This window comes from Barbus barbus (genome assembly GCF_936440315.1).
Source record: "Barbus barbus genome assembly, chromosome: 47".
NCBI lineage: Eukaryota > Metazoa > Chordata > Actinopteri > Cypriniformes > Cyprinidae > Barbus > Barbus barbus.
Genome location: NC_136725.1, coordinates 17,633,272 through 17,652,803, shown reverse-complemented (window position 1 = coordinate 17,652,803; position 19,532 = coordinate 17,633,272). Strand labels below are relative to the sequence as shown.

At 34.1% G+C, this 19,532-nt stretch overlaps 2 protein-coding genes across 2 annotated transcripts; both read right to left on the bottom strand.

Moving 5' to 3' along the window:
* Window positions 1-3,697: 3,697 nt before the first annotated feature.
* Window positions 3,698-6,879, bottom strand: mmp13a (matrix metallopeptidase 13a). Its single transcript, XM_079410416.1, has 10 exons — window positions 6,728-6,879; window positions 6,409-6,650; window positions 6,172-6,320; window positions 5,476-5,604; window positions 5,223-5,384; window positions 5,013-5,142; window positions 4,795-4,928; window positions 4,317-4,476; window positions 4,135-4,238; window positions 3,698-4,009 (listed from the first exon to the last, which is right to left on the bottom strand). The coding sequence occupies exons 1-10, from the start codon at window positions 6,830-6,832 to the stop codon at window positions 3,909-3,911; spliced, it is 1,416 nt and encodes a 471-aa protein (XP_079266542.1). The 5' UTR covers window positions 6,833-6,879; the 3' UTR covers window positions 3,698-3,908.
* A 2,507-nt stretch (window positions 6,880-9,386) lies between these two features.
* Window positions 9,387-13,402, bottom strand: LOC306865883 (collagenase 3; the record flags this gene model as incomplete). The annotated part of the gene is given in 10 exon segments (XM_079410705.1): window positions 9,387-9,507; window positions 9,600-9,638; window positions 9,640-9,757; window positions 9,828-9,961; window positions 10,042-10,087; window positions 10,090-10,146; window positions 10,849-11,010; window positions 11,251-11,376; window positions 12,944-13,092; window positions 13,158-13,402. Coding segments are annotated over 10 exon segments (1,197 nt in total).
* Between the last annotated feature and the right edge of the window lie 6,130 nt (window positions 13,403-19,532).

Genomic DNA, 19,532 nt, shown 5'->3' with positions numbered 1-19,532 from the left:
CACTGCATCTTCAGCGGCTCAGATGTCGGGAGTAAACGACGACTGCTATGTTCATTATTACATCCAACAACAAAACACCTCAATCGCTCAGTCGGGACATTCTTGCCTGCATCTGCTCCGGCGTTGACACAATGATGACAGCTCACTCACACCAGTCCAGTCTGTGCTGAAATGCAATCAGTTATCGTGGGAGGGCCTGGGTCTGTGTGACGTCACAAGAAGCGGAGAATGGTTTGATTTGAGAAAGGGGTAATGATTTTAGTAGATTAAAAAAACACTGGGTGGATTTTTAGTATTATAGGGTGGTTGTGTACACACACTGTCAACAGACATTTATGTTCAAACAACATGTAAAAGTGCAATTTGCATCCAAGGACCCCTTTAAGTATTATTTGGGGGGATTTGTACTTAAGAACACTCTAAAAATTTTTATCTTCTATAAAATATTTACATATTTTATAGAAGATCCCAGAATTTTGCTATCTTACAAAAATGAAAGAGAAACTGAAAAAAAAAACCTTCTAACTTTTATAGACATCTCTTTTACATTATTTAGGATGACTCTAATTGTTATAGTCACAAAAAATAAATAAAAAGATTTCAGTTAAGTGATATGTTATTTGTACAACATATCAAAACTCCCTAACGTCTTCATAATGCCATATGTGTTTAGGTTTCAGGCCACGCCCCCTTAATAAAGTTTTATTACAAATTTTCAAAAGCAGGTTTTGTGCGAGGGTTGGGAGATTGAAAAAATAGCTCAGAGTACATTCTGCACTCTTCATTGCACTTTTTATGCATTGTGGCTGATTTGTAGATTTTGCATTTCCCATTTATTTCCTATGGTGGCCAATTTTGACAGAGAATGGGATAATCATGATTATTTTTAAGACCATTTAGTCTTTTCTAATCATGCCCATATTTGTGTGTTTATATAGCAAGTGCACTATGTAAGGGATTGTGTAGTGTTTCATATGGCACACTTTATATGTAACTCAAAACTTATTTAAATTTTTTTTTTAAATCTATTCAAAAACAAGTGTGATCCCCACAGTGTGTAGATTTGCAGAAACATGCCTCCAGTAATTACCTTAAACTGGTTTCTGAAACACCCAATGATGCAACTTGGACACATCGTCAGTGATGAACCAAGGGTTGTAAGGTATTTCAAGTCTTAGCGCAGTGATTTCATTCCTGTACTCAGTCCCAATTTACAAATTAGTCCCCATTGAGTTCATAAATTTAAAAATACCTGCATATAATTACATCTGAAATTAATTTCTGTAATCACATTTATTATTACACTGTTGCAGTGGTGGAGGTAACGAATTACAACTACCCACGTTACTGTAATTAAGTCGTTTTTTTCGGGTACTTGTACTGTACTTGTAAGCTGTACTTTTACTTGTACTTAAGTACAAATTAAGCAAATCAATCTACTTTGTTGCTTTTAAATGATAGTTTGTTACTGTGTACACCCACAAATTGAATTGATATTCAAACCTTTGATGGCACTTCAGTAGCCAATAAAGATTTCCGATCGTAAACGGACCAATAAAAGCCGTGATATCTGAACCGGGAAAAGCCGCCGCAGCAGCAGGTTTTTAAGAGCTGGTGATCGGACAGCGAGGGAGCTACCGTAGACCTATATACACCAATACATGCTGCGTCTACGCTCTCTCCTCTCCAGAAGTGTAAAATACTTAAGTAATTTTACTTGATTACTTTACTTAAGTATTATTTTGGGGGATTTGTACTTTATTCAAGTACAATTTAAACTGGTTACTTGTACTTTTACTTGATTGAAGGAAAAAGTACTTTTTACACCTTACAATTTTATTTAATCTTAAAACGTACATTACATTTTTATTTTATCTTATGCACAATATGGTAAACAGAAGTTCAAATGTGCATGCTTGACGTGAGAACCAATGAACATTGTTTTCACACATCACATTTCTACTTCAATTGTGACTTTCATCAAGTTCGGCTTCAAAAGTTCAACATCAAATCTGAGGAAGCATATTGAGGTAGCAAAGTTGCGTTCCCCCACCCAAAAAAAAGTTTATTCATTATTATTTCTGTTTTGATAGAGCCATTAGCTGTATAATATTTTATATTAGCTGAATGCACAAAATTGAGTGCAAATAAATCAGTGATGAGAATTTAAATACAATTGATATTTTTGTGGGAATGATTGTTTGTTTGTTTTTATTAAATGTTACAAATGAACATTTTATGTTAAATAAATTGTAATTTATGTTTAGTGATGTTCTTACCTGGTAGTGGATATTATGTCATTATATGACACATTGAGTAGCAATTAAGACTGTCAATGAGTATTTTTTTAATCTTTATAATTACATGATTTGCTCATTGATTAATCTAATTAGTCACAAATAATTATTTATCAATATATGCTGAGAAAAAAAAAAACGTTTCTCCAACCCTTAAAAAAAAGTTTATGTTAGAAATGTTTTGGAATGGGATATTTGTCTGATTTGTACATATAAATATCCTAGTCTGCCTAACTGCATCACTACATTGTACAGAAATTACAGGTCAAAGCCATCTGATGATCCATTTATCTAAATAAATAGGCCTAACATGTATGGCTCTTAAAACACTGCTTCAGTGTTGTTATATTTCAAATACCTCAACTGAAATGAGGTCATTTGTTTTATCATTTTATTACTGACTGTGTACTTTTTGTCAGTTCAATTCAGTTTGAAATTACGCTTCCTTGTGCTTCCTTGTAAGCTTTTGCAACAAAGTTACCCTATTTTAAAGACAAATACACAGAATGAGCAAGATTTTTGTAATGATAATTTATCAGCATTTGTATGTATGTAAATGAAAGCCTATATTAAAATCTGTTCATCATATAAAGCAAATGTGTCATTTAGTAGACTTGGACTAAACCAATTTCAAAGCTCGAACTAATAAGCTTGAAATAATGGTTGCCTTCAAAAAGGGATGCACAAAAAAAAATTAATATTAAAATACCTATATGGCATTATACCATGCAGCCAATGGTATTATAAATGATTAGTCATCATGATATCAAAAATGACCCTACTTACTTTTTTAGTGTTGTGAACAATTGAACGGTGCAAGTCAATACTCCATGGGAAAAAAAATTCTGGTGTCATAATCTTTAATCAAAAACTGAAAATTCACTTCCGCTCTGGAATGGCGTTCTCGCTCTGACGTCAGTTTGACGGCTTGGGGAGAATCTTCTTGTTAATTATGACGTAAGGAATGCTGTTTCCGGGTCCATGCCTCTACTCATTTCATTTGAGAATCCCATCCTCAACTTTTATGAGCACTGTTTAATTAATGTTATATTTGTATATGTATACGTGTTATATATGTAATATTTAAGCTCAAACACTGTCTGGCCACCTGGGATTTCAGTCTGGAGATAAAGGTTAGGGTTATATTTTTTCAGTATTACATGACATTGTGGGTGTATATTAGCACAGTTTGGTGTTTTCTTGGGTCGTCTGGCAGAGTGTTAGGATCCAGAATAGGTGAAGCATGATGTCAGACGTAACAAGCAGATAATCTTAACCACTTAACCGTGAATCTGCTATGAGCAAGAGGTGAAGTGGAGGTGCATATTTAACACATTCATATTTAACACTCCCTCATTTGGTGTGAAGCTGGTTAATAAACAGACAAAAAACAGATTTTTCATCAGACTGCTCAAATCTTTATTTTGAAATTGCATCAGTCATAAGTCCTTTTGTTGCACATGATACTTTAAAGCATACTAAACGACCTACTTTTCTGTAAAATAAGTTAGACATTTAATACGTTATTTAACAATTTACTTTAAAATACTGATGGTTCAGATTCTCCTTCATATTGCTGAGCCTTAAAGAAAAACTCAACATTAACTGACTTTAACAGGGCAGGAAATAATTGTTGTTGAGAACACGGAGCAGCTTGTTGTTGTAGGCGGCAAACTCAAACATCTTTGATCCACTGAACAGATAGTTGAAACCTAAAAATGATCATGAAAGACTGTGTTAGATGGGATTTTACTTCAGATTTTCTTGTTTGTAAGTCACTTTGATTAAAAGCGGCTGTTAAATAAATGTTGTTTGTTACATTTGGCAAAACCCATACCTTTATACTGGAAGGCTGCGGTCACCTTCCCTGTCATTCCAGGGAAAACGTCTTCCACCGGTTTAGGATAACCTTTCTCTACTCTGCGTTTTTCCTCATTATAACTGCACAAAATAAATTCATGTTAATTGAAGGTTCTTGAAAAAGATGACCAAATCAATCAGACTAAGGGGTTTACTGACCTATAAATCTGGTTGCCAACGAAAAACAGGATTTTGTAGCTGGTCTCATCGTAGAGGACTGCATCGACTTTCTGCACTTTTTTTGGCAAACGGAACATGCTGAGACTCTTGGGATATCCTTGTGCCATATCATAGCCATAGAGCGCCCAGACCTTCTCACCTGAGGTGTGACAGCATTTTCAAATTATATTTCATGACATAGTTATCTTCACTCTTAAAAAGCATTCTTTATTTTATCCATGCACTCTTGAAGTTCCCAAAAGATCCTGTCAGTGAACAGTTCTTAAAAGAACCATATTTTCCTTGGTGTGAAAAACACTCAATTACCCTTTCCACTATGAAGGACCTTTTGAGCACTGGAAAAGTCCTATGAATGTTAAAGGTTCTCACTGAGAGGTTCTTTGAGGAACCTAAAATGGTTCTTCTATGGCATCCCTACAAAACCCCCTTTTGTCATTTCTATTCATATGGTTTTTACCTTTGATAATGAAGACTTTGTCCTCCAATGGACTCTCGAATGCTGCATCGATATGTTCTGGAATCTCAGGCCAGAAGCTTTTCATGAGATGTTGTTCAACAGTTGCACTCAGAGGATAACTGCGCCAGAAGAAGCTGCAAATAAAGCCAAATACAGACTGGTCAGATACGACTCGTCACAGCTCACGAGGACATTTTGAAAGCATTTCGTCTCTTTACCTGCCCTTGAAGAACATGATCTCTCCGCGGAGCATAGTGACAGCATCCAGGACCAGTTTGGGATCACATTTGTTTGGGGTTACTGGTGGTGTGGGTTTTGGACCATTAGGGTCGACATCCGTGTTTGGGCCTGTTTAATAAAAAAGTCTAATCATTAGAAACGCCACTTTCAATGTCATCACTGATGTATCTGATTTGTAGCATATTTACCATAAAGAGACTGGATTCCATCGACATCGTCTTTAGGGAGGACAAAGGTATCGATGTCTCTGTAAACGTAGGTGGGATACATCAGTGCACCTGGATCCTGGGAATGTTCGAGCCCTAGAGAGTGTCCGAACTCATGGGCAGCAACCAGGAACAAATTGTAACCTGAGGAATAAGTGGGAATGTAAATACAGCTGGATTTTCATTTTGTGCACTGGTACAAACTGGAGACGTTTTAAAAGTAATCTGCCCTCACCTTCAGGAGATCTGTAGAAGAACTTCTCGTCATCGTCAAAATGGGCATCACCACCGATGCCTTCAAATGGAGGGAAAGCATGAGCCAGAAAACCATTTGGTCCATCAAAGGGGTATCCATCCCGATGATCTGGAAAGAAGAAGAGATTTGTTTTTAAAGTACTCTTAAACTCTCTCTCTCTCTCTCTCTAAATATCTCTAAATATATTTTAAATATATTCATATATACAAATATACTACAATGAAATGTAATCCAAATTATTTCCCTTTTATCTCTACTAATATTTTTCTACTAAAAACACGCAAAAAAAAAAAAAAAAATAATAATATATAAAATTATTTTTCATTATCGTCACATTTCCTTGTTTCATTATTAAAAATATATGAAATATCTTTTAAAAAATCTATATGTATTGCAAAAATCCTATTTTTGTGTACATTTCCATTTAAAATATTTTTAAAAAATTAAATAATCAAATAATATTTATGGAAGATATTAAAACTTGATTTCATAAAACTTGAGTTGGTCTTTATCAAAGACAAAATACACTTGCACTTAAAGTCTTCATTTCTTATGCACTTTAAAACAGTAAACTTGCTTTAAGGATTTTTAAATATTTTAACTTGAAAACAAGACTAAAATTGTAATTAAAAACAGGATGTTTTGCAGTGTTAATGGTTAGTTAAAAAAACTGACCTCTAACAACAAAGGAGATCATGATGTCAGCAGTGCCGCTGTAGATACGGGTGAATCTCAGAGGAGTGACATCTGCCCACACTTGAAGGGCCCTTTTGATGGAATCATCCACCTCTGCTACAGACATGTCAGGGGTGTAGTTCTCAATCCTGGCCAAAAAAAGACGGTAAAATTAATGCTACAAGTCCTTTTTAATCAGTTTTGCCTTGAACAGTTTTGTCTGTTAACAGGTCTCACCTGTAGGTCAGATCATGTTTTTTCCACTTGTAGTCCCCTTGAAAAGTGGAGTACGCCGCAACGTCTGGAACCCCGCAGCGTGGCTTCTTCATCACATCCAGCGTCTCCTCATCCAGCTTCCCTGTTACCTTGAGTCGAAAGAATTGCTGCATCTCTTTCAACCTCAGACTCACGGCACTGGAGCGTTTTTCAGCATCAGAAGTGGTCTGCTTTGGCAGGCCATATAACTGAGTGAGGTAATTCTGAAAAAGAAGATCAAAGTTAGTTTGCATTCTGTATCTAATAGAGTTGTCAAAGTAGTTCAAAGCGTGCAAATTACCCCTGCAATGCTCTCTCTGTCTTCATCAGAAGGTGGCGCTATTGGGCTGGTGTAACCAGAAACCACCAAAGCGATAAGAATGCACAGATTGTAGTAGCTCTTCATGTTGCTTCTCTTTCAAGAAACTGATGCAGTCTGTGTTTTGCTCCCCTCTTATATACACCAAAGACAGACAGATTGTGCAACACGAGATTGAGTCACATATATTGCACCTTTCGCCACAGGAAACAAAATCAGGCAATGGCATGCCACCAAATATATACATATATATATATAAAATAAATTGATTCTACTGAGCACTATATAGTCCAGTTCTAGTTGTAATCTCCTTTCGTCCTTTATATAAAAACATATTCAAATATTTACACTAGGAATGGTCAACTCTCAACTAACCAAGGGAGCCCTTAATACATTTCTGCATTTAGTGGCTGATAATAATAAAACAGTATACTGTATGAGAAGATGATAATTTTTATATATGTATATCTAGACTATATATTTACACACACACACACACACACACGTTTAACACTGTGCCACATTACCTTTAAATAGCCTAGTGTTTAATTGTTTTGGAATTGAGGATACTAATTGTTAAAGTTTTGCATTCAAATTTTTGTCCAATCTCGCTTGATACAAGACACTTCAGATGCTCAGCAGTCTGTGATCATCATTGTCTGATTGTCCTTATATATATATATATATATATATTCGTACATATATTTTTTAATTCTATTGTTTATTAAATGTTTTATGTATCAATCCAAAGACCCCTTGCAGTATTTTTATGAATCCTGGATTTACATTATTTACACAAAGTATTATCATTAATGCCAAAAATTTAGTAAACTATTAAAGGAAAACTAAAAAAAAATAAAAAATTGTACATGCATTTTCACATGAATATGCATGACAATGGTCGTGAGGAGTCTTGCATAAACTTATTGTATAGTAACTCCAGTTGCAGTAACCGTGGTATTTGTGGTAAGACCACAGTAAGCAGACAATGTGCAGCTCCTCATTGCCTATTCATGGTTAGATCAATGTTATTGTTTTCTGTAAAATAAAGTGAAAATTGTTTTCTGACATCATTTAGAAACTATAGCTGCCATTTTTGTCTCTTTTACATTATTTAGCATGACTCTAATTGTTAAGTGACAACATTTAACAATTAGAGTTAAATGTTGAATGTCACTTAACGCAGATTTCAGTTAAGTGACAACATTTTTACAACATTTATTCTGCCCCATTTCTAGTACATCCACATTTAGTCCATTATTTTAGTTGTGTTTGCTACAAAACCCCACTATTTCTCATGTATCATCTTGAGTAGGGGAAGCCCAAATGCATTCAAAACATTCTCTTTGTCCTTTAGTGTTGTAATGAGATGTGTGACATGAGCAGATGAGTTATGACAGCTCTGCCTTAGTCATTTGTGAAATGAACCAGAATAGACTGGTTTGAAACTGTTTCTTGACAGTGTTTGTCAACACTGTCAAGAATTTGGTAAAGTTGGAGGAATTATGCAACAGGAAACCACGCAACAAAATAATTCGCAATTTGGTTCCGATCACCATAGATGGTGTGGTACTGATCAACTGCCTGTATTTTCTCAGCACTGATGCCATGTGTTTGCAGCCACTGTCTTCATTACTTGGTTGAATTCCAGTTGTCGAGGTCCTACAAAGAAAGAAATGCTTCCTAGACTATGATAAAGAAAATGTATTTAGTTCAAAGTGTGAAAACCATGGCCTCAATTTGATTTAATTATGCAATGTTTGGTTATGTTTAATTTCTCTTTGTTTTCCCCTGGGGAAAAAAAGATACAGATTTATTATTTACAGTTTTGGGGTCACTTTTTTTTTTTAGAAAGTTGTACTTACATGATGTATTTTAAATTAATGGAACGATATCAAATAATATCTTCAAAAACCTATCTATTGTATATTGCATATTTATTTAAATAAGCATTTTATATCATTTTCCAGTTAAAATCTAAAAATCCTTAAAACAAGATCAATTTACTGCACAAGGTATTAAGGGAAAATAGGGAAAAACTGGGAAAAAGACCATATCTATCCTGACTTACTATTTGCTGATTTGGGTCACTGAAAAAAAAAAAAAATTAATTAATGTATAAAGTTTTATCATGCTCTATTATGAACACTGAAATTACAACAAAAATATAGAAAATTATTTTCACTATTATTAAACTTGCTTATCTTTCACTATCAAAAATAGATGAAAATATTATTTTTAAAAAATCCTGTTTTTAATTAGTATTTCTCTATCATTTTCCAGTAAAAAATATCTAAACATCCCTTAAAAAATATAAATTTACTGCACAAGATATTAGAGGAAAAAGGGGAATACTGGAGGGAAAAAACGATTTTTAGATTTGGGTCTCTTAAGATTATTTAGAAGGTTTTACTATCATGTTGTATTATGATTAATAATAATAACAAAAATAATAATAATATATAATAATTTTTCATTATCGCATTTCCTTATTTTTGTTTTACATAAAAATCTCTTTAAAAAATGTATCTATTCTATAAATGTAAAAAAATCCGCTGTATTATCAATTTTATAATGAACTGGTTATGAACAGGAAACTCATTTAAAATGGCTAATTAAGTGAGCTTGTGTGGGATTGTTTCTACAGGGGATACCAACCATCATGAGCTACTGCAGCATCCACTGGAGAGTCAACTTCTGGCCATTCGTGTGCGATAGGTTTGGGAAAACCTTCCATTATCCGCTCTGCATCTTCATCAAACCTTCACACAGCAGAAAACACAAGCACATCCTTCAGAGAAAGATGTAAACACTTGGTAAAATAACTGTTAGCGAGATTTTTAGTTTCTCATGCCTCCAGCATTCTCCACCAACGAAGAACTCTGAGACGTGTTTCCCGGAAATACAAAGCTGCATCGATGCTCTTAACAGTAGATGGGAATCCAAATTCCGAGATGTTTCTTGGATATCCATGCTTTACATGGAGAGAGCTCCCCTCCCAGTACTGAGAGCCTGAGAGAGACATACAACACTGAAACTATTCCATTATTTTAATGATGACGTTGAGCCATGAAAGCCTCGCCTTTGAAAGCTAGCATGCTGTTTTTGTTTGTGTTCTCATATGCCGCATCTATGTGAGCTGGGAGGTCAGGCCACAAACTTGCTATTAGTGTGATTCCTATTTGCTCAAAACTAGGATGTGCCCGCCAAATAAACCTGCAACAGGAGTATCAGTCAGCCATTGTCGTGCAACCATTAGTGAGTAAAGTCAATGTAAACACATGAAGCCAGACTACCTGTCTTTAAAGAAAACAAGCTCTTGTTGCATGCTTGTCACAGCATAGGATCACATTTATCTGGTGTTTTCATCGGAGGTCTGTTCAGACTGATTTTCCTTTTACCTTTGACAGAAAAACAAAAGGTAGCAGTGTCGTTTCCCACAGAATGCGTTTTTCCATTCAACTGCGCTACTTTTTTATTGTTTTTCTATGTAGCTAGACGGACATCTTTGGCTGTTGCACTTGCGTGTCGCACACTACTGCGTTCAAAAAATGCAAAGAAGCTTTCTTTGTGAATGGCTAAGCTATTCTGTCAAAGGAGCTAGAAATGGAATATCAAAATGTTATCGTTTTATTAAACATGAAGAGAACAGACTTAATGAAGTCGACTCGCTGATTTTTTTTAAGAATCGGTGAAGTGATTCAATGACTCATTCATAACGCTCCGTAAGTATCCAATCACATGACGCCTGCCACTTACTGGTATAACACAGGCATATAGAATCACTGAACGAAAGTAAACGAGCCATTTGAGTTAATAAAATTGCCCAATGATGTAACTTTACAAAGTCCGATTCATTCTAGAGAATCGAGTCGCTCAGTTTCGTGTCAATTCGAGTCCCTGCGCTACTGTTTTCGAATCAGATTTTTATTATTTGAATTTAGTATGCATTCACTTTTTATTAATTTAAAACTGTTTAGTGTTACCTAACTACATTTCAAAACAGTCTTAGTGTACATACGTAGCTTAAAATAACAGTTTCCCAACACTGAAACTAAAGAAACTAGAGATGATTAGTTAGAATATTCAAGGACATACCATACCATACATTTCCTGTATATCTTTGTCATCTTGGAAAGACAGTTGCAAAACAGTGTGCAAGCCAAAATTATAGGCTGGGAACATAATGGCTCCAGGATCTGATAAATGTGGAAGGCCGAGAGCGTGTCTGAACTCATGCACCGCCACAGCGAGGAGGTTACAGCCTACAGGAGATGCATAGGTATCATCACTCATCATAGGTTATGTCACTTCAGCACAGAAACATTTTAAGTATGTGTTCGTGGAGCAGAAACCCTTCATTCAGGGTCTTTAAGGTATAGCTCACCTGTAATGTAAGTAAATACATTTTCAAATTTTCATTGTGTCAGTTATGTGAATAGGCTTTAAACCTTTACTGCTATCAGTGAACAAAAACTGTTGCAGCTGTCTTCTTCCTTTTTTACCCTTGGCATTTATTGTCCAGGCCTCCTCATCATCGAAGTGCACATCTCCACCAATACCCGGTCCAGGGAAGAAGGCATGTGCCAGGATCCCTCCCTCACCATCAAACGGTGACCCATCTTCATGATCTACCGTAAGTGCCACACATGCTAATAAGTGATGCATACATGCAAACACACAAACAATGAATTAGATTTTTTTTTTTGTGAAGAAAAACATTTATAATATTCTTTAAAATGACAAGCTAATAATCTTTGAAATATCACTTAATAGTATATAGTATAAATTAATATAAAAATGCATGTAATATATATATATATATATATATACACACACACACAATTTATTATTGTTTTGCTTGTAAAGAGTTTCAGCTACTTTTCTTTAAAGGTTTTTTTTTTGGCAGTATTAATGTATATATAAATACACTCACATACAGCATATAATTTAAAATATATATTTACATGTATATACATGTATATTCTTATATTTTATATTATATATAAATATATTTAATATATAAACATTACATATTTCTCTTAAATATATACATGGTTTGTATTTATATATACATAATAAATATACACAGTATACACATATATTATGTAAACAAAAACTTATTTTGGATATGATTAGTCGTGATTAAACATTTGACAGCACTAATATACAGTATATACAACAACTGTATGCAAGTATTGGTATATATATATATATATATATATATATATATATATATATATAGATGTACACTACCCTCCAAAAGTTTGGAAACACCCCAATCTTCCTAAACCTTCCAGCAAGACAATGACCCCAATCACACTTCCAAGCTGTGCAAATCCTATTTGAAGAAGAAACAGTCAGCTGGCATCATGTCTGTCATGGAATGGCCTCCCCAATCACCCGACCTCAACCCAATTGAGCTACTATGGGAGGAACTGGACCGTGATGTCCGTAAGAAGTCCGCCAACCAGTGTGAATCATCTTTGAGCAATCCTTCAGGAGGCTTGGAGTAATATACAGTATCAAGTCAATGTTTGAATAAACTGACAGCTCGGATGCCCAGATTATGCAGAGCTGTAATAACTACTAATGGTGGATATTTTGATGAATCGAAAATTTAAATTTTTTCCATGTATAAACTCTTTATGTAATAAAATATCTTTTCGTAGTTTGTGTTGTCCCTTATCAGTGCAAAATTATCACAAATTAAAAAGGATTCATGCCAATATTGTCCAAAACCTCAGTTTTCTAGGGCGTTTCCAAATTTTTGGAGGGTAGTGTAAATACATACTTACTTATAAATACATAATATATACTTTTTATAGTACATTACTCTATTAATATAATACACATATAATACACATTCTTCAAAATGTCGCTTAATAATATATAGTATAATAATAATAAGATCTAACAATAATAAGTATTGTTAATAAGATAAGTAACTAATTTGTGTAATTTGGGTATCTGTCACCATTGTGACTAAATGAAACAAATATTCTGAAATCTTTATACACGTTTTGAAGGCAATCCCATATTGAGGATTCATTATGATTTTACAGTAGCATTATTAACTGTGGTGACTACTCTGTTTATAAATTATAGTTACACTCCCTGAAAATACACATGCACACACAATAGGGTAAGACTATTACTCAGTTCCATAATTTCAAAGGTCATCTTTTCTTCCCACACATTTGTTATTGAAGGAAATGACGATGTCAGCATCACTCCTTCTCTGTCTGCGGAATTTCAAGGGCACTGCTTGAGCCCAAAGTTTCCATGCCTGTCTGAATGCTGTCCTGACATGTGCAGCTGTCAGCTTTGAGCTGAGTCTGGAGATTCTGAGCACAGAGTCATGAGAATGTGAGCCATAATGCTGTGGATTCTGCTCACGAGAGTAGGCTATGAGTATTTTAGAGTTCTGTTTGTCCAACGCATCGTCTTTCTGAACGGCTCAACATCAGAGAGACCACAGCGAGCTCTTCTCATAGCCACTACTGTCTGTGGATCCACATCTCCACTCTCTTCCAAGCCAAAGTAGAGCTGCATCTCCCTCAGTTTGGCATTGAATGAGTCAGGCTCTGCTGCAGGCCTCCGTCGGCCAGTTACAGGCTTATAGTTGTAGAATTTTCCCAGGTAAACCTGTTTCATCCAAACCAATTTCAGTGAACAAAACACTGCAGTCATTGCATAATATCCAATAAATTCTAAGTGAGCAAATGAATCCTTTAAGTATGAATCATTTTCGTTCATTTCCATGCACTGAACAACGTATAACAAAAATGTAGATCTGATTTGTTGCTATTTGTAGGAAAAATGCATGCTTCTGGAAAATGTCATATTTCAATTAAGGGTAATATGATGGCTAAGTTCAATGCTTTTTTTAAAGAATTGTTTGTGATTCAATGATACAATGGGCCTATGTTTATGTGCTTATATACCATATAAATCAGCCGCTTGTCACAACCTACTGCTGTAATATGCATGAACAACTGAAGGAATCAGAGAAAAAACCTGAACGAACTTCAAAAGATATGAGTCACTTCCCACCAGAAATGTAGCATTGAAAAAATCCTATTCATTCTAATGAATTGTTTCGTATTGAACCAATAAGGAAAATTCACTGATTCGAAATGCTAATCTGTAGGCTACAATGAAGTATTTCTACTGTTCTGTAAAATGGGTGTCCCACATGAAAAAATACTTTAGTATACTTAGTAAACTGTAGTAAATTTTTGTTCAGTATATTGTTTTATTTACTGCACTTTAATGTATACTAAAGTATACTGCAGTCCTAAAGAAATAGGATGGTATTTTGGTTAGAAGCAACAGTTTGAAGTTAAAACTCCTTGATGGATTTGTTTCTTACAGACACACAGTTCTTCCCTTCACAAGACATTAATTGATGGACTGGAGTGGTGTGGATTACTTGTGGATTATTGTGATGTTTTTATCAGCTGTTCGGACTCTCATTCTGACGGCACCCATTCACTGCAGAGGATCCATTTGTGAGCAAGTGATGTAATGCTAAATTTCTTCAAATCTCTTCCGATGAAGAAACAAACTCATCTACATCTTGGTACTCATAACGGTGAGTACATTTTCAGCAAATTTTCAATTTTGTGTGAACTATTCCTTTAAATATGAATAGTGAATTGGTAAACTGTAATAGACTGTAGTATACTATAATAGTGTTGTCAAAAATATCGATATTTCGATAAATATCGATACTGAAATATCTGAACGGTACCAATATTAATTTCCCGAAGTATCGATACACCGATACTAGCCGAGCTGTCACTTTCACTTCTCTCCAAAGGCGCGTGGACAAAGCCCCACACGTGACCGCACTTGTCTCCTTCGCTCTGGTTAAATAGCAAAAGTGAAGCGAATAGAAAGATGACTGCTCTGGTTGTAAAAGAACACAGCAGGAGCGCTATCTGTAGGGATCTATGATCTCCGCGATGCAGAGAACGCGCACGGAATCCAGTCATAAAAACGGAATTTACAGTTTAACGCGCAATGTCACGGAATTTGTCAAAGTTTGGCTGAATTAATCAAAAGTAGGTCATTACACTTAAATCAAATCGCGATATGGACTAGTATCTGTAAATATTAAGCTGCAAAAGTGGATTTAAATATGAATCCTGCATGTTCTGCGGGTCTCTGTGTGAATGTGCTGCACGTGCGTTTGTGTTTACTAATGTGGCGCTCGCGGTGATTTCAGCGTCTGCCGTCTCAATGAGGACATAAATACATCAACAATATCTCCAGAACTGATCTGAAAGGCACTTTACGAGCATTTTATCATTTAATTTGAGTAAAACTAGCGTCCTATCATACACACACAGAACTTTAAAAGTATTCACGGCAACCCGTCAAAATAAAAGTTCGGTTTAACTTATTAAAGACCGTGTGCCAGAAATAGGCTATATTACTATTATTTAGTAGAATGTACATAATACTACTACTTACTACTACTGTTAATTTTTTTTAAAGAAATAATCACAAAATATTTTAATTTTAATAGTAAATCCCCTTCATTTGCCAAAAATGTAAATGTTTAATTTTCATTAATTCAAATATAAATTAATGAAAATTGTTTTATGCCTTCATCTGATATCCAGTAAAATTTAAATACACAACACAGAATTTCTGAGGGGGAAAACACATTTCATAAGGCTACTGTAAATAAAAATTATTTGTATGCATTCAAATAATAGACATGCTAAAACACAGAATTTGGTAACAATAAAACATAAGGTGAGAAAAAAATAAAACATTTCATACGGCCCTAAACGTGTCATTTTTGTTACACTTTTAATAAATTAAATGTTAAATTGTATAATTTTCATGATTTTAATGAATTAGACATGCTTTTAGATTAATAGCATTTAATTTGACCATTAAAAAAAAAGAGTCCAGAAAAATTAAAACGGAAAAAAACGGAATCCAGAAAAATTAAAATGGAAAAAATTGAATGTAGAATTTTTTTTTACGGAATTTGGGGAAAAATAAAACGGATTTCATAGGGCCCTATATCTGGAAATATTTTGGTTATGAAGCAAATGAGAATATCAACAAATAGAACTTTGGATTTTAATTAGTACATGTATTAGTAAACGTTAGTTTCAATTAACATTTAACTAAGATTAATAAAAGATTAATAAATAAATCAACAAATGCAGTACCTCAAGACATTTTTTTGTTCATGTAAAGTATACCGCATGTTCTCGACTTGTTACATTTATCTTTAAATTAAAAAAAAAATTACCCCCTTAATATTGTGGCAGTTTTTTTCACCGTGGTATCGAAAATGGTATCGAGTATCGATATTTTTCAAGGTATCGTATCGAAATTAGAAATTCCAGTATCGTGACAACACTATACTATAATAGTATACTATATACAGTTTTACTACATTTTCTATAGTTAATTTAATATAAAATACTATATAATGTATATATTTTTTTTGTTGTTGTTGATAAAAAAACATATTTGTCTGACTATATTATGGTAAATTTACTATGGAAAAATTACTATATAGATTATTATCGACTAGTCTGATCATGTTGTTTAAGCACACATCACTGCTGTAGGTTCATTGCTTTGGCTGAGATACATTTGGCTTTCATGGACTCCCGATATTAAAGCTGTTTTAATGACGCAATCTCACAATAGAAATTTTATGCTGAGAAAATTTACCCTTCAGCCAAACTAAATGTATAGACTTGAAAATATATATTTTTTTTAAGACAAGCACAGATTTTGGTCTGCCTATGCTAATATGTGCGCTATATTACTTCATCAGTGTATTTTGAATCATGCTCTTTGTGCAACTATACACACCCATAAAACGTCACCATCATCACCAGCTCGATGAGTTTAAGCAAATCACCATTTTTTCACACACAGTGAAACAGATGTTATAGCTATTCACGTAGACTTGAATAGTGGAAGTTCCCAGAGACTACACACTAGTGACTTCCCTTAGTGTGTAAGGATGCTGTGGTGAAGCATGAAGAAGTCACAAATACCTTGTTTTGAAACATCATATACAGCTTCCTGCATATACAGTCATGGCCAAAAATATCGGCACCCTTGGTAAATATGATCAAAGAAGGCTGTGAAAATTAATCTGCATTGTTAATCCTTTTGATCTTTTATTTAAAAAAATCACAAAAATCTAACCTTTCATTGGATAATAAGAATTTAAAATGGGAGGAAATATCATTATGAAATAAATGTTTTTCTCTGATACCTGCTTTATTTGAGTCTTTAGCCACTCAAATAAATCAGGGGTGTAAGGTTCATGATAAATTGCATTTCCTTACTATACTTACTAATTATTATTAAAAAACATACTTTTACACCTTACAATTTTTACTCCTGGTCATAATGACATAATAATATCTGATTATTTAAAATGTTAAAACATTGAGAAAATAAGTTACTTGTTCAAGTTAAATGCATGCAATTAAATTTGGAAATAGTTTAGCCATTAAAGCTATATTTAGTTTATTTTCACTTTTGAGTACAATTTTGATCCAGTGTCCATAGTAACTTACACATGTATCTTAGAAGATCAAGGGCATTTCATCTTCCACTTTAACAGACAAAAAAAACTAACAAAACAAAAAGACACATAAATTGTACTTTTAAGCAAAAGGGACAAAAATGTTTGAAAAATATTTGAAAATCAGTCATATGAAAAACCCAACACCTTGTATAATAGATACTGTGTTTTAATTCAGTCCGCATCTACTTCCCAATGGTCTCTAAATGGACTTTTGATTGACAAGCCTGTCTCAGACTCTCAATATGCTTTTCTGCTTTGATCCATATACAGTTATTCCTATTTAAATACATCTAAATATAAAAAATGCCACCTCTGTGTATGTTTTGGTTTATAAATTTAAAAAAAAATTATTTTGTTAAAACAGAAATAAAATAATTCTGACTTGTCTCACAGTTTGTAAACCCAAACAAAACACTTTTACATTTGCCTCCTTGCCAGATTTCCATTGTAAGTGGATTTCTGAATACATTTTTGGTTAGCTTACGTTATTCTGTGCTTCTGCAGTGTAAAGACAACACTGTTGACTTTGGCCTGTAAATCTGATTTGGGAATAGGAAATTAGTTAGGCCTATTCAGATGACTCACATTATATCTCACCAAATGATCTACAGTAGTTAACACTGTCATAAAAGCCTGATAATGCAGCCAAACCCACACGGCATCTACAGCTGCACTCCTGTAAGCCACCAAGTTCTGTATGTTGCAATGCATGTTTATCATGTACTCTTAGCTCCAATTAAGACATTTCACCATAATGTGTTATGCAGAATTCTGCAATTTTCTCCCCAAACATCAGCGCAGTTATGGTGACTGCTGTTTATCAGAAGTGTTTCAGATGACTCTGGGATTCTAGAGTATAAATTAAGCACAGATGCACTCATCTGTCACTGATTGTCTAATCTCAGCAAAAATATTGCAAACAGCTCATCTAAATGAGGTTGTCATCGCTTCCTTTGCCCACAGAATCTGGCACCACCTCTGCAGCTGCCATTATCAGTATTATCAATAGTGTTAGTAACACATAAAGCTGGTGGTTCAGGATGTAGTCAGGGATTTTTTGTATTTACAACATGTTTTTTTCCCCAATAGGGATCACTCATGTTAAAATAAAATACTTCCATCTGAATTTATAGACTGGCTGGTTCTGATTCTGGTTTTTGGTTCTGAGTTATTAGAATTCACAATATGGGTTATTTTTTAAGTTACATTTTATAGGCATTCTGAATATAGTTTTTAACGTTTAAATATTTCAGAGACATAAAGATGTACTATAAAGTATGTGCATGTTTCTGTATCAGTTTAGAGGCTAACTGCTTCTCGTTATGCCCCCCATCCCTCTATTTAGGGGTTAATTAAGTAAAACTGGGACACTTTTTTGCCATTGAGGTGACTGGGAAAATGTCCCAATTGACCTGAATTCACATATTAGAATTCATAATGTGGGTTATTGTTTAAATTAAATTCATTATTAATTTTTAAATTATTTTGATACACTTTAAGCATTGCTATGATGGTTAATAATTTCGGAATGGTGTTTAGCACTTTCATACTATTCAAACAATGTCTCACCCTCCTATGATCTGAGCAGCTTTTTTCCCACAGTTTGTGAAAACAATGTAAAACAATGACTCACTGAAGCTGTGAGCGTGAATGTTAATTTTTGGTTGCAGTAAAAAGCGCATGATGCCCAAAATGCAAACACAGCAGTTCTCTTACATTCACCGCATTTACAAATTCAATCTTTGATTGAGAAAATAGTTATTTATAGTTAATAGTTTATGTCATTTAATCTGACATTGCCTGAGCTTTAAGAGCATAAATGATTCATTGATCAGTCTCAGGACAGCTGAGATACATTTTTATTAAAAGTAGCCTAAATTAAACACAGATTTACCCACTTTACCCTGTTCAGATGTGTTTAATCGACAAATAACATGACAAACAATACAATAAATGTAAATACACTGCCCTCCAAAAGTTTGGAAAAGTTTAAACCAGTAACCAGTCGTCACAGCTGGCAAAGGGGCATGTCTGACTTTGACATGTATATATTATTATGTTTTATTGCTGGTCTTCAATGATAATGTCAAGCTACTTTAATGTATTTGCACCAAAAAATGATAAGGATTTATGATGATATCGTCCAAAACCACACTTTGCCAGGGGTGTTTCCAAACTTTTGGAGGGCAGTGTATACTGTGT